The 13,820-nt window shown below is 43.7% G+C and overlaps 1 protein-coding gene across 6 annotated transcripts in view; it reads left to right on the top strand.

Moving 5' to 3' along the window:
• The window catches only part of CELF1 (CUGBP Elav-like family member 1), an 86,999-nt gene that overhangs the window by 50,930 nt on the left and 22,249 nt on the right, over nt 1-13,820 (top strand). For 3 of the 6 annotated variants that reach the window (XM_040980234.1, XM_040980233.1, XM_040980232.1), the window contains exons 1-2: nt 907-1,101; nt 2,222-2,374. In XM_040980234.1, coding sequence (XP_040836168.1) covers nt 2,304-2,374 — 71 coding nt within the window. In that variant the 5' untranslated portion in view covers nt 907-1,101; nt 2,222-2,303. Of the gene's footprint in view, nt 1-906; nt 1,102-2,221; nt 2,375-13,820 lie in introns of those variants that run through there. The other 3 variants (XM_040980235.1, XM_040980231.1, XM_040980238.1) reach the window with 3 other exon arrangements.

Genomic DNA, 13,820 nt, shown 5'->3' with positions numbered 1-13,820 from the left:
TATATTAAACTTAATTATTCTAATTCTTATGACCTGCCTGAAGAGAAGCATTTTTCTTCATATAACAATATTACTTTTTATTGTTTTTTAAGCATTGTAAAATAGCTTTTAATAGCATAAACACTGCAAGTAAATGTGTAAATGTGTTGCTTTTATTGCATAAAAATAATAAAAATATGACTAACCAATGGGATTCCTTGAAATTTGTTTATTCTTTTTCAAGAAATTCTTTAAGATCTAATTTGGCTTTGGATTCATGGTTACTCTTTGGTCCAGGGAGCTTTCTGAGGGAAGAGGCCTGTCAACGTACAAAGGAGAGACGACAGGCCTAAGTGCTCATTTAACCAGTCCTGGCTAAGCTTCCTGCTCCCCACCTGCCGGGGCTGGTGGACTGTCTCCGTGTGTTGATGGCACAGTCCTCTCGCCTGCAGTTGGTTTTTTATTGTTACTCCAGTAGGATGGAGGAGAGCTCCCACCCTGTACCTCTGACGTCCTGGGCCAGCTGAGCCAGAGTCTGACAGAACAGAGGGCCTTGAGCTGCCATTAGCAGTTCTGAGTTTGAACAGTTGTGTCTTGGGTGCTGGACTTAAAAGTTTCTGCCTTCATGGGTCAGGGGCAGACAGATGTCAGCTGTGTCACACAGAAATAGAACGATTTTTTTTTTGTTTTGTTTTGCTTTTTAAAGATTTATTTATTTTATTAGAAAGTCAGATTTACAGAGTGAAGGAGAGACAGAAACATCTTTCTGCTGGTTCACTCCCTAAGTGGTTGCAGTGGCCAGAGCTGAGTTGATCTGAAGCCAGGAGTTGGCAGCTTCTTCCTGGTCCCCCAGTCCATAAGCAGGGAGCTGAATGGGAAGTAGAGCCGCTGGGATACGAACTGGCCCCCCTTATGGGATCCTGGTGGATGGAAAATGAGGACTTTAGGCACTAGACTACTGTGCCAGGCCCAGAACCAGAAGTTTTAAACTTATGCTATCACTTGTTGCCTTTCGTTATTATTATTATTATTATTATTATTTTCAAATTAACTGTGTTTAGGCGTTCATTTATTTACTTCTTTACAGGCTGAACTGAGCTTGGGTGAAGTGAAATCTTTGAGGTAAGGCAACCCTAATAATAAAAATGGGAAAAAAAGCCTGTGGAATTTGGGAGCCTTTATAAATTAAGTCTTAGAGACATTGCCTAATTATTGAAATGTCACCATTTGCTGTTTGGAGGGAAGTGGAGCTAAATTGAGAACAGGCGCACACATCTGCCTTGATTTCTAAGTATATTCATCTCTACTGCTCACCCATAATAGCACTTTTATGTGTGCCTTTATTAATTTTGATTTCAGCAACAGTTTAAGGGAGAAAGGAGAGGATGGAGAAGCTTCCATGTTGTACTGTGTGTCCCTGTTTTTTCATTATATCAGTGTGATGGGTTTGTTTGCTTGACAAATGTCATCAGAGAACTGAAAAGACTAAATGATTTTCTTGTTACACTGTCACGAAACGAGCAGAATATCACTTTTATTTTATTTTGTTTTATTTTATGGCAAATTAAGATTCAGCCAGTAAAGATATTTTGCCTGTGCCACCCTATGAACATTATGGGACCAAGGATTTTTGGAGTCTGTTACGCTAATGAGGAGCCAGGAGGTAGCATAGTCTGCCATGAGCAGCACCGGGAAAGTGAGGTTGCTCCTGGGCACAGTGCGCTGGCAGCAGTTGGTTGGTTCCCCAGCTGGCCTCTGGCTTGTTCCTGGGGGTCTGCTCCTCCTCACATGACTGTACTTACGATGTGCCCATTGCCGTGTTTGGCACATGGATGCTAAGTCCAGAACCAAGCCAAATGGCTTAGTTCTTCAAAAACATGAGGTGAGCTGTTTTCCTACTTCAGGAGACCCCAAAAAGTGATTTTCATGGAGGAGGTAGGAGGAGGATGTGAGGCAGGTTTGTATGTCTTCTGCTCTGTTGGCCGGTGCTATCCTCATGGATCTGACACGCTGTTTATCTGACAGTGCACTTAGTACTGCTTCGCCAGGGAAAATCACACAAAACAAGCCTGGCGCATCAGCACTTTCATTGTGTGCTGAGCTGAGCCTCCCTTTACATGGTCACATCCCCATTTTAATCCAGTACTGCCCTGCCCCTTCCCCAGTCCTGCCTGTTTCTGTGGCACTTATTGCTGGTTTCCCTGAGCTCCTGTTTCCACTTTGTGTTTTTTGTGGGGCCCAGGAAGCTAAAGCTGTGTGTATTTGTGGATCAGACAAGTGCAGCAAGTTAAAAATCATTGGCTTCTGAAGGGGAGAGTGAGGTGATGGCTGCGTTTAAGTTGGATTTCCTTCCAGAAATGATGGTGGATCATTGCTCTTTGAATTCCAGTCCTGTGTAAGTATTTTTGTTGTCTAATTTTTATCATATCAGAGAAACTGTTCCTCCCCCTGTTTTTATTTGATAAAGTTACTCCCTTTCCGTAGGTAAATGAAACAAAAATTAGGCAAGGAAGCCAAAACTGAGTTCTCTCATGCTGTTTTCTACTCTGGTCTAACTAACTTATTACTGCTGAAGTCCTCAAGGCAATAACAGAGTCCTTGGCATAAAGGTGCACTTAGTGGGTGACCAGCAAGGTCTGCTACAGTGTTGGCTCTAGTCCCTCGAAGCTGCATTGTTTTCTAATATGGCAGATTACAAGGCTGTTTTCTAAACTGTAACATTGCTTTGGATTGGGTACATTTTAGATAGTCCAGAAAGGAAATGCTTTACTTATTGTTATATATATATTTTTCTTTTTCTTTCTTTTTTAAAAATTAACAAGTTCTTAAGCTCATGTCACAGAGCAGACTGATTAGGTGCATTTAGTACTGACTACAGTATTCAGTATTGATATTAAAGATATAATTCTGAACCCTGTTTTATTCCTCCAGTCTAACTGGAAATGCAACTCAGCACACGATTTCAGAATCATCAGCTTGTCCACTGCCCTCCAAAAGAACAAAACAGAAAAACTGGAACAATCTTGAATGGCAGTTTTCTAGAATAAATTGGAATATGGGAATGAGAAACTTTGGTCACTTGCGCTGTGGTGTACAGCAATAAAAATACTAACCTGGCGCCGAGTTGTACCTACAGGGGACCTACAGTTCTGGACATTATGGCTCCTGATTCTGGTTGATTTAACCAGGCTTCAAAGTATTTGTAACCTCAGACAAATGAACCTTAAATTACTCAAAGCCAAGAATATGAAATGTTAGAATGTACCCTGGATAACAGGCATTTATTCAAGCTTTTGTGGTTAGGCTTCTGAGTGCATACCCCTCTACCCTGGGATTAGGTGTAACAAGTGTGGATACAGCAGATTCTTTGTAGTGGTGTTTGGTGGGGTAGGGCTCCAAATTGGCCGTCTTGCTTGCTCTGTGGAAATGTAACCTGCGGTTTTTTTTTAGTGTCCAGAGTAATGGTAAATTCTTCTTCTTCTTTTTTTAAAGATGTATTTATTTTTGTTGGCAAGTCAGATATACAGAGAGGAGGAGAGACAGAGAGGAAGATCCTCCGTCTGCTGATTCACTCCCTAAGTCGCCACAAGGACCAGAACTGAGCTGATCCAAAGCCAGGAACTTCTTAAGATTTATTTTTATTATTATTTTTTTAATTGGAAAGGCGGATATACAGAGAAGAGAGACAGAGAGGAAGATCTTCCCTCCTGTGATTCACTCCCCAAGTGAGCGCAACGGGCCGATGCCATGCCAATCCGAAGCCAGGAGCCTCTTCCGGGTCTCCCACGTGGGTGCAGGGTCCCAAAGCTTTGGGCCGTCCTCGACTGCTTTCTCGGGCCACAGGCAGGGAGCTGGAAGGGAAGCGGGGCTGCCGGGATAGAACCGGCGCCCATATGGGATCCCGGGCGTGCAAGGTGAGGACCTTAACCACTTGCGCCACCGTGCCGGGCCCTCAGCCTTTTTGTTTTTTTTTTTTAATGTTGAGCTAATTCAGTTTTCCATGTAATCTGCACCATACACCACTGCATCAGAATCTGCTGGAACTTTTAAATTCTGATAATCTTAGAGTAGAGCTCAAGTTTCTGTGTTTTAGCAGCTGTCCTGTGTGGTTTTTGTACACACTAAATTGTTGAGAGCTGATACCTGTAAAGTAGGTAATTCTTAGCTTGCAGTAGTCGGCCAGTGGATTGTCCTGTTATTTATTTTTACCAAGCACGTTTGCATAACTTTTAGTGTTGGTCTTCACCAAAGCTTTGTTGTAAGTGGGCATCAGCCATTTCCTCTGTTTTACAGGTAAGAGACAGTTGAGAGGAGGCTGGCCTGAGGAGGGTTTCTGTCAACCTTGGGCCTAAAGCACACATTCAGTGGTGCTCTCTGTGCTCGCCAAGCCAGCTGCCTTAGGTGTCAGTGAGCCCAGACCATCAGCTGCTTCCCTCCTTAAGGCTCCTCACCTCCATGCCCTTGGGCAGCATGTACCAAAGACACAGTAAGAGGCTTGCAAGGCTGTGCACTTGTCACTTTGTTGGGCTTTGGTACCCTTTACTACAGAGAGGTCAAATCAGTGATTTTCTTGCTGCAGTGGTTTTCCTTAGAAATTTGATTTAACCTTATTTCAAAATTTTTTTCTGCTACAGCTGTGAAGTGGTAGATGAGCTCTGAAGGAGGCCAGGAATAGTTGCTGTTCGTAGTGTCACTCTCAGTGTCCTTGATTCTGCTTAGGTCAGTCTTCACCTAGCCTGGGCACTCTTGAGCTCCCACTGATGTCCCTTACCTTGCCTTCACCCTAGCTTATGAATGTTCTCTGAGGATTGTAGCTCATATCTTTGCCTTTAGTTCTCCCATTGCTACAGGGACATTCTCAGATTTCTGTACCTGTGCCCCACATGTCTGCTGAGTTCTGTGACTATATTCTAAAGACTAGAATTTTCTCATTGGACTCCCCCATCTGGAGGCTTCTCCACAAACAACATCGCACTAGACTCACAGAGCTAACTCCTCAGTTGCTTGGAGTTCAAGCAAATTAAATCCTGACAGAGTTTCTTCTGATTGCCTGAGACTGTGCCTTCATCTTAGAAGCTACTTAATACAGGATCCTCTTCATCCCCACATCTCTCACACTGTAGTTCATCAGGAATTTTCCCCAGTGTATTTTGAAAGACACGTCAAGGACAGATGTTGTAGCAAGGAGGATAAGATGCCACTTGGTGCACCACATTCCATATCAGAGTATCTGGTTTGAGCCAGAACTTCTCCACTTCCTGTCCAGTTTCCTGCTGATGTGCACAGGTGAGCTGCAGGTGATGGCTAAAGTACTTGGGTCCCTGCTGCACACATGAGGACACCCAAATTGAATTTTGGGCTGTGGCTTCTGTCTGAGAGAGCTGTAGTTTGGGAAGGGAACCAGCCAATGGTATCTTGCTCTCTTTTAAAAATAAATTTTTATGACGAGCATAATCTTTTTTGATATTTGGAATACATTTAAGCATATCAGTGTAACAGGAAAACCCATTTTTCTGTTTTTTTTTTTTTAATTTGTTTTTATTGGAAAGGCAGATTTACAAAGAGTAGGAGAGACAAAGATGTTCCATCCACTGGTTGACTCCCTAAAAAAACCACATAGGTTGGACCTGAGCCCATCTGAAGCCAGGAATCCAGAGCTTCTTCTGGAATCTCCCATGCAGGTGGAAGGGTCCCAAGGCTTTGGGCCATCCTCTACTGCTTTCCCAGGACACAAACTGGCACCTGTAAGGGCTCCTAGTGCTTGCAACAATCTGTTTATTTATTTGTATGTGTTTCATTCTTCTCTCTTCTGACACTCTGTGTTCTTCCCCCAACTTTTCTTCTCTTTCCCTCTTCTTGGTCCTAACCATCTCATCAGTACCATTTATTTAGGCTTTCGGTCTTGTCTGCCACAGAGTCCTTTTGAGTCCTAATCCATTCAGCTTAAATCTCTCTCCCTGCAGATAACATGAAAGCTCATTAGTCACTTCTTTTACAGAACTTTCATCCTTCTCTTAGAGTAGGATTTATACAGGGTGGTGGCTGTGTCCTCTGCTTGATCAGTACTGTTGCCTTCAGGACAGAAATTGCTCAGTCCTTTTTAGAGCCTTATGGTGTGTAGAATCTGGCACCATAATACCAATTTGGGAAATGCAGTTGAATGAATAAGACGTCCTTCCAGGGGTTTTTGTAATTAAAGGTGATTGCAGAGGTAAGGGCTCCAGACATTACCACCACACCTTAGGGAAGAAATCTCGAAACCTTGCAAAGCAGATTGTTACCTTCTGTTGTTGTGGTGATTTTAAAGCCTTCTGATAGCTTTTTGTAGTAATGAACCTCACCAAGCAAAAGAAAGCTCTCCCTTTATCCAAATTAAAATTACTTCCTGGGATTATAGATATACTCTTTCTCATCTTCAATATTGAGTAGCTGGTTCTGGCTGGGCCAGTGTTTCCGGGCCCTCAGATTTTTGATGCACTTTTGTCCCAGTATTTTCACAGCACAGTGTGGAAGCCTTGTGAGGGTAGGTGGTGGCTGGAGTTTGGAATGTGATAATATTTGTGCCTCTGGGGAGATACAGGGACTGGTAAGTATGTAATTTTCCTGTTTGTCTAGTGAGCTGAGCGACAGATAATAAGGGAAAAGTTTTCTAAAATAATTTAAAAACATATGTGAGGCTCTTTTTACCAGCTTATTTGGTTGCAAGGAACAGACACTCCAGCCATATATAAAAGGATTTTTAAAAATTTATTTAACTAGGGCCCGGTGGCGTGGCCTAGTGGCTAAAGTCCTTGCTTGCACACACCAGGATCCCATATGGGCACTGGTTCTAATCCTGACAGCTCCATTTCCCATCCAGCTCCCTGCTGTGGCCTGGGGAAGTAGTTGAGGACGGCCCAAAGCTTTGGGATCCTGCATCTGCATAGGAAACCTGGAGGAAGTTCTTGGCTCCTGGCTTTGGATTGGTGCAGCATTGGCTGTTGCGGTCACTTGGGGAGTGAATCATCGGACGGAAGATCTTCCTTTCTCTCTCTCCTCCTCTCTGTATATCTGACTTTGCAATGGCCAGACCTGGCTGTGGTCATATGGGAAAAGAGCCATCTCTCTTTGTATCTCACTTGCTGTGTGCCACTCTTTCAAATAAATAAATGGATAAATTTATTTAACTAAAGGGAATGGGCTGCATGTATTTCATCTTTATGAAAGATTTTTCTTAAGGATACCTGTGAACTGGTAATATGTGGTTAGGAGCTCTGAAACTCAAAGACAGGAAATTCCAACTTTCGGCCCCTGCTTCTCCTGGGCTTCCTCTCCTGCTCTTGACCTACCTTACAGCTTCCCCGCAGCATGGTTAGCATTGCCCCTGTCCATCTGAGCTGCCCTCTGACTGCCCCTCCTGAAGATATAGTTCACATACCATAAAATGTACCCTTTTAAATAAAGTAATTTAGAAGTTAAGTGATTTTCTTTTATGTATTCACAAATGAATACCCATTACCCCATCTAATTCCTGAACACCCACATCATTCAAAAAATAATTGAGAGCAACCATTCCTCCTCTACCCGCATTCCTAGGCAGCCGCTACCTTTCTGTCTACAGAGTTGCCTGTTCTGAACATGTCATACAAATGGAATCATACAATTTGTGATCTTTTGTGATTGACTTCTTTCACTTAGCATACTGTTTTCAAAGTCTGTGTTGGAGCATGACCCACTGTCTCTTGCTGTCCACGGAGCCCTTAGCTCCCCTTACCTCCGATTACAACTTTTCCATTTCTGACTTCACTCATTGCCTCTTTCTGTGAATCAGAGTAAGATTCTACAGACCAGTGCTGTCTGATATAACTTGATTTGATGAAAATGTTCGCTGTCTCGACCGCCCAGTGCAGTGACCACATGTGGCCAGAACAGCTGAGGAACTGAAATGATTCACATGTTCTCGGAGGCAGCAACTGATGGGTCAGATGCTTGGGTCCCTCCCACCCACTGCTTCGGCATGCTCGGCTTCTGCCTGAGCCAACCCTATCTGTTGCAGGTGTTTGGGGAGTGAATAAGCAAATGGAAATCCTGTCTTCCAGTCCACTCCTGCTCATGACTCTGAAGGGTGCCTCGTGGAGTGGGCTGATTAGGCACAAATCTGAGTGTGTTTAATGATACGTAAAGTGGGTGGTCAGGATCCTGGACATGCTACATTCGGAGTCATGTCCTTAGTGGCTTTTTTGTTTTGCTTTTGTTTGATTATTACTTTCATTTGAAAGGCAAAGAGAGATCTTCTGGTTTGAACCATCTCGTGCATCCCAAGGCATCCATTAGCAAGAAGTTGAAACTGAGAGGGCCCGGCGCAGTGGCGCAGTGGTTAAGGTCCTCACCTTGCGCGCCCGGGATCCCATATGGGCGCCAGTTCTATCCCAGCAGCCCCACTTCCCATCCAGCTCCCTGCCTGTGGCCCGGGAAAGCAGTCGAGGACGGCCCAAGGCTTTGGGACCCTGCACCTGCATGGGAGACCCGGAAGAGGCTCCTGGCTTCGGATCAGCATAGCATTGGCCGTTGCGCTCACTAGGGGAGTGAATCACAGGAGGGAAGATCTTCCTCTGTCTCTCTTTGTATATCCGCCTTTCCAAAAATAATAAGAAAAATAATAAAAATAAATCTTTAAAAAAAACCTGAGAGCAGAGCCAGAACTGCAGAGCAAGCAATCGAATACTGAAATGTTGTCTTCAGAGGCAGGCTGCTGTTTTTTTTCCCTCCCAATTGGAAAGGCAGATTTACAGAGAGAAGGAGAAATAAAAACACATCCTCCATCTGCTGGCTCACTGCCCAAGTGGGTGCATCAGTTGGAGCTAATTTGAAGCCAGGAGCTTCTTCCAGGTTTCCCATGTGATGTGAGTACTCAAGGCTTTGGGCCATCCTCTACTGCTCTCACAGGCTACAAACAGAGAGCTAGATGGGAAATGGAGCAGCCAGGAAGTGAACCAACACCCAAGTGGAATTCCATCATATACTTGTGTAAGCAAGTGCCCGATACTTACTGATGGAAGGAGTGAGAGCATGGCTCCAGGTCTACAGTGTCTTCAGCCTGGTCTGATGATCAGGAAATGCTTTTCATTTGTGGTGCAGGAGCGTTCCCTGTTACCTCACCCCTCATGTAAAAGAAAGTAACAAACACAAGGAACATTAATAAGGTGTGAAGTTTTATTTTGTATTTTTAGATTGAAAAGATAAAAATCACTAAAGGGTTAAGTCTGAAGATTATCTTGAGTCCTTGGGACACTTTGAATAGCACTGCTGTGAGGAGTTCTTGTTATGGAATTGGTATACGGAAAGAATGGCCGGGAATTGTTGACATGAAGAACTAGGTGAGAATTTGGAAAGAATGAGAAGAGAAAAGGAGGACATTTGCTAGGATCCTGAATCTCCACAAACCTTGGGATCGACTGTAATCCACATTAATTGACCATGTTTATGAAGCTTTTGCACTAATAGTAATGTAGGGAGATTAGAAATGGCAAACAAACAACAGGGATTGGCAAGAGGGCACACAGGTGTCTCTAGAGAATATAAAACAGTAAACCTGCCGCTTTGCAGAAGTAGCTTTCTCAATGCAGGAAATAGGAATAATCAACAGCATGTTAGTAAAATGCTGTTAAAACTGGTAAAGTTATGGAGGGCAGGTTATATGGATGGGTGTTTCACTGGCCGTGGTAGGGGTTGTTTTCACTTGTTTTTACTATGGTGTCCTGGTTTGTTTGGAAATATTAGGATGAAACTTCAGAAAACATTTTTTTTAAAGATTTATTTACTGTTTTGTTAAGGAGAATTTTATATAGACAAAAAAAGACAGATCTTCTGTCCACTGGTTCACTCCCTAGGTGACCATAATAGTTTAAACTGAGCCAATCCAAAGCTAGGAGGAGGAGCCCAGAGCCCAGGTCTCCCACATGGATACAGAGTGCCAAGGCTTTGGGTCATTTTAGTAATCCTCTACTGCTTTCCCAAGCCACAAGCCGGGCAATGAAAGGGAAGGAAGTAGAACAGCTGGAACATAAAGCATCACATTGGGCCAGAGAGAAAGTGAACCATCTGCTGGTTCACTTCCCAAAAGGCTTTAACAGCCAGAACTGACCCAATCCCATGCCAGGAACTTCTACCAGGTCTCCCATGTGAGTGTAGGGTTTCAAGGCTTTGGGCCATCCTGCACTGCTTTCCTAGGCCATAGGCAGGCAGCTGGATGGAAAGTAGAACAGCCACAACATGAACCAGCATCCATATGGAATCCTGTGCTTATAAGGTGAGGATTTAGCCATTAAGCCATGGTGCTGGGTCAAATAGTTATTTTTGTAAGAGTCTGCCACCTCTGATTTTAAATAAAGTGATTGAAAGTATATTCCAAAATATGTGGAAGAGCATAGGTTAACACACCACTAGTGGCACTAGCTTCCCATTTGGGCACTGATTCAAGTCCTGGCTGTTCCAGTTCTGGTCCAGATTCCTACAGATGCTCCTGGGAAAGAAAGCAGCAAAAGAAGGACCAAATCCTTGGGGCCCTACACCCATGGGGGAGACCCACAGGAAACTCCTGGCTGGTAACTCAGGACTAGTTACTCCGGCCATTGCAGCCACTTGGGGAGTGAATCAGTGGATTAAAGATCTCTGTCTCTCCTATAAATTCGTCTTTCAAATAAAATAAAGTAATTAGAAAGAAAAAATGTTGCTGTCAGGCCTGGTGCAGTAGCCTAGCAGCTAAAGTCCTCACCTTCCATGTGCCAGGATCCTTTATGGATGCCAGTATTAATCCCGGCAACCCCACTTCCCATCCAGCTCCCTGCTTGTGGCCTGGGAAAGCAGTCGAGGACAGTCCAAGGCCTTGGGACACTGCACCTGCTGGGAGATCCGGAGGAGACTCCAGACTCCTGGCTTCAGATTGGCTGAGCTCTGGCCATTGTGGCCATTTGGGGAGTGAATCAGTGGATGGAAGATCTTCGTGTCTCTCCTCTCTGTATATCTGACTTTGCAATAAATATAAATAAATCTTAAAAAAAACAAAGTAGGTGTGCTTCAATATGAAAATTAAAATAAAGGGAAATTACTAAAAACCGTTTAAAGAAAACACTGCTGTCTCTAAGTACCTGTGCAAATCTCAACTGCTCCATTTCTAATTAAGCTTCATGCTGGTGTGCCCAAGACAACCATGAAAGCTGGCCCAAGTACTTGAGCCCTGCCATCTATGTCAGAGAGCAGATGAAGTTCTAGCATCTGGCCTCGGCCGGTCCAGGACCTGGCTGCTGTGGCCATCTGGCCAATGAACGAGCAGATGCATGAGCCCTTTCTGCATCCTTCCCTTTCTGTGTTCTTAGATGAGGAGAGGTCAGGGGGAGGCAGACAGGAGAGAGGAGACTGATACCTACCAGTCAGACATAGAGTATAACATAATAGCTGCTCTTAAATTTGGGAGCCCACTTTGCACAATACTTGTGTTGTTGGGATTAGCTGATGAAGGGGGAACAGTTGAGCAAGGAATTTTTCCTATCCCATATTGGTTCCTGTTGAATCAGGTGTGTCCAAAAGGATGAAGAGGAAATACTATCTCCCTTCATAGAGCTGTCAGGTTTGTTGAATAGTGACATTGTGCTATAAAGTACTAAATACTACAATGACTGCGAAAGTCTATTGTTTCATTCCTAGAATGTAGCTAAATTTCTTTTTTTTTTTTTTTAAAGATTTATTTTTATTATTTTTTTATTGGAAAGGCGGATATACAGAGAGGAGGAGAGACAGAGAGGAAGATCTTCCGTCCGATGATTCACTCCCCTAGTGAGCGCAACGGGCCGATGCCATGCCGATCCGAAGCCAGGAGCCTCTTCCGGGTCTCCCACGCGGGTGCAGGTTCCCAAAGCCTTGGGCCGTCCTCGACTGCTTTCCCAGGCCACAAGCAGGGAGCTGGAAGGGAAGCGGGGCTGCCGGGATTAGAACCGGCGCCCACATGGGATCCCGGGCGTGCAAGGCGAGGACCTTTAACCACTTGCGCCACCGCGGCGGGCCCTGTAGCTAAATTTCTTAACTTGGAAGAATATGGGTGTACTGTGAAAGATGCAATGATGGGAATTGATCTGTGTACTGTGCCTTAAGATTAGGCTGTTAATTCCAGCTCAGCAACGGTAAGATGACCGTAGCTATGTGTTGTTTATTTGTGAGAGATTTAAAAATCTGATCGTGTCGTGATTGAGCCACCACTTCCTTTGATGCAGGCATCCCATCTGAGCCCAGGCTCAAATCCTAGCTGACTGCACTTCTGATACAGCTCCTTACTAATAGCAGCTGGCCGAAGTTCCTAGCCCTAGCACCAATCTGGAAGACCTAGACTTCAGGTTCATGGCTGTCACCTGCTCATTTGATGAGTGAATCAGCAGATGACAAATCTGTCTCTCTCCCGCTCCCCACTCCATGTGTGCCTTTCCCCTTCTGTTTGTAACTCTGCCTTTCAAAGAAATAAGTAAATCTTTTTTTTTTTTTAACAAAAAGTTGTAAGAACTTAAAAATGAAAAGTTGAACTTCTTTGGCATATTTGATGTTCTTAAAGATCTTGAAATATTTAAAAAAAAAAGCAGTGATAGAAAAACTTAGCTTTTCTTTAAGGGAAATTATTTAATTGTGTTTAAGTAGATGTTAAGAACCTCAAAAATTTTGCTGTGAATTTCTGAATTAAACAGGAAACACTAAAATGAAAGCTAACTGCACATTGCTAATGGTTTAGATGAATGTTGAGTAACTTAAAACAATAGCAGAAGAAGGACCTTAAAATAGATGAGGTAATTTTAAGTGGAATCATTTAAATCATTTACAGTTCAGGGAATAGGTTCATGGCAATGGCAGGGTTAGGAGTGAAGGAACAAATTTCACTGTCATCGGGTTGGAGGAATTTTGCGACATTGAAATGGTTATGTTCTGGTGGCTGAGGTCCTCTCCTTGAAGGTGCCAGGATCCCATATGGGCACCGATTCTAATCCTGGCAGCTCCACTTCCCATCCAGCTCCCTGCTTGTGACCTGGGAAAGCAGATGAGGACAGCCCAAAGCCTTGGGACCCTGCACCCGCATATGGGAGACCTGAAGGAAGTTCCTGGCTTATGGCTTCGGATCTGCACAGCACTAGCCATTGCGGTCACTTGGGGAGTGAATCATTGTCCCGGATGGAAGATCTTTTGTCTGTCCTCCTCTCTATGTATCTGACTTCCCAATAAAAAAATAAAGTAAATATTAAAAAAAGAAATGGTTATGATTGATAAGGGAATTGAATAAAGACAGTGAAATATCAAATAAACTAGATAATTTAGAAACAGTCTACCATTGTGGCAGCATTATGTTTATGTCACAGTTATTTGTACACTGAAAGAAGTAAAGCTTTGATGCTTGCACCATGGTGTACCGGGCTAAGCCTTTGTCTCTAACACCAGCATCCCATATGTGTGCCAGTTCTAGTACTGGCAGCTCTGCTTCCAATCCAGTTCTGTACTAGTGGTGTGGCAAAGAGGAAAGGATGGCTCAAGTCCTTGGACAACTGCACCAATGTGAGGAAGATCTGAAAGAAGTTGCTGGCTTCAGTCCAATCCAGCCCTAGCCATTATAGCTGGTTGGGGAGTTAAGCAGTGGGTGGAAGATCGCTCTCCGTGTGTTTCCTTCTTTGTCTCTCATTCTATCTTCCAATTTAAAAAAAAAAAAATTTGGTTTTGGGGCCACCTCAAGAACAATAGGATTATACCAAATACAGCTGCATCAGAAGGTTAACATCTTAGTCAATTCTTGGAAATTAATTAGGTCTCAGAAATCAGATGCTTCTGTTGCATCT

The sequence above is a fragment of the Ochotona curzoniae genome, unplaced genomic scaffold (assembly GCF_017591425.1).
Source record: "Ochotona curzoniae isolate NIBS_2020 unplaced genomic scaffold, NIBS_Ocur_1.0 contig_3432, whole genome shotgun sequence".
In the NCBI taxonomy this organism is placed as follows: Eukaryota; Metazoa; Chordata; class Mammalia; order Lagomorpha; family Ochotonidae; genus Ochotona; species Ochotona curzoniae.
Note: the sequence above shows the minus strand (reverse complement) of the source record. Positions and strands in the feature narration are given on the sequence as shown.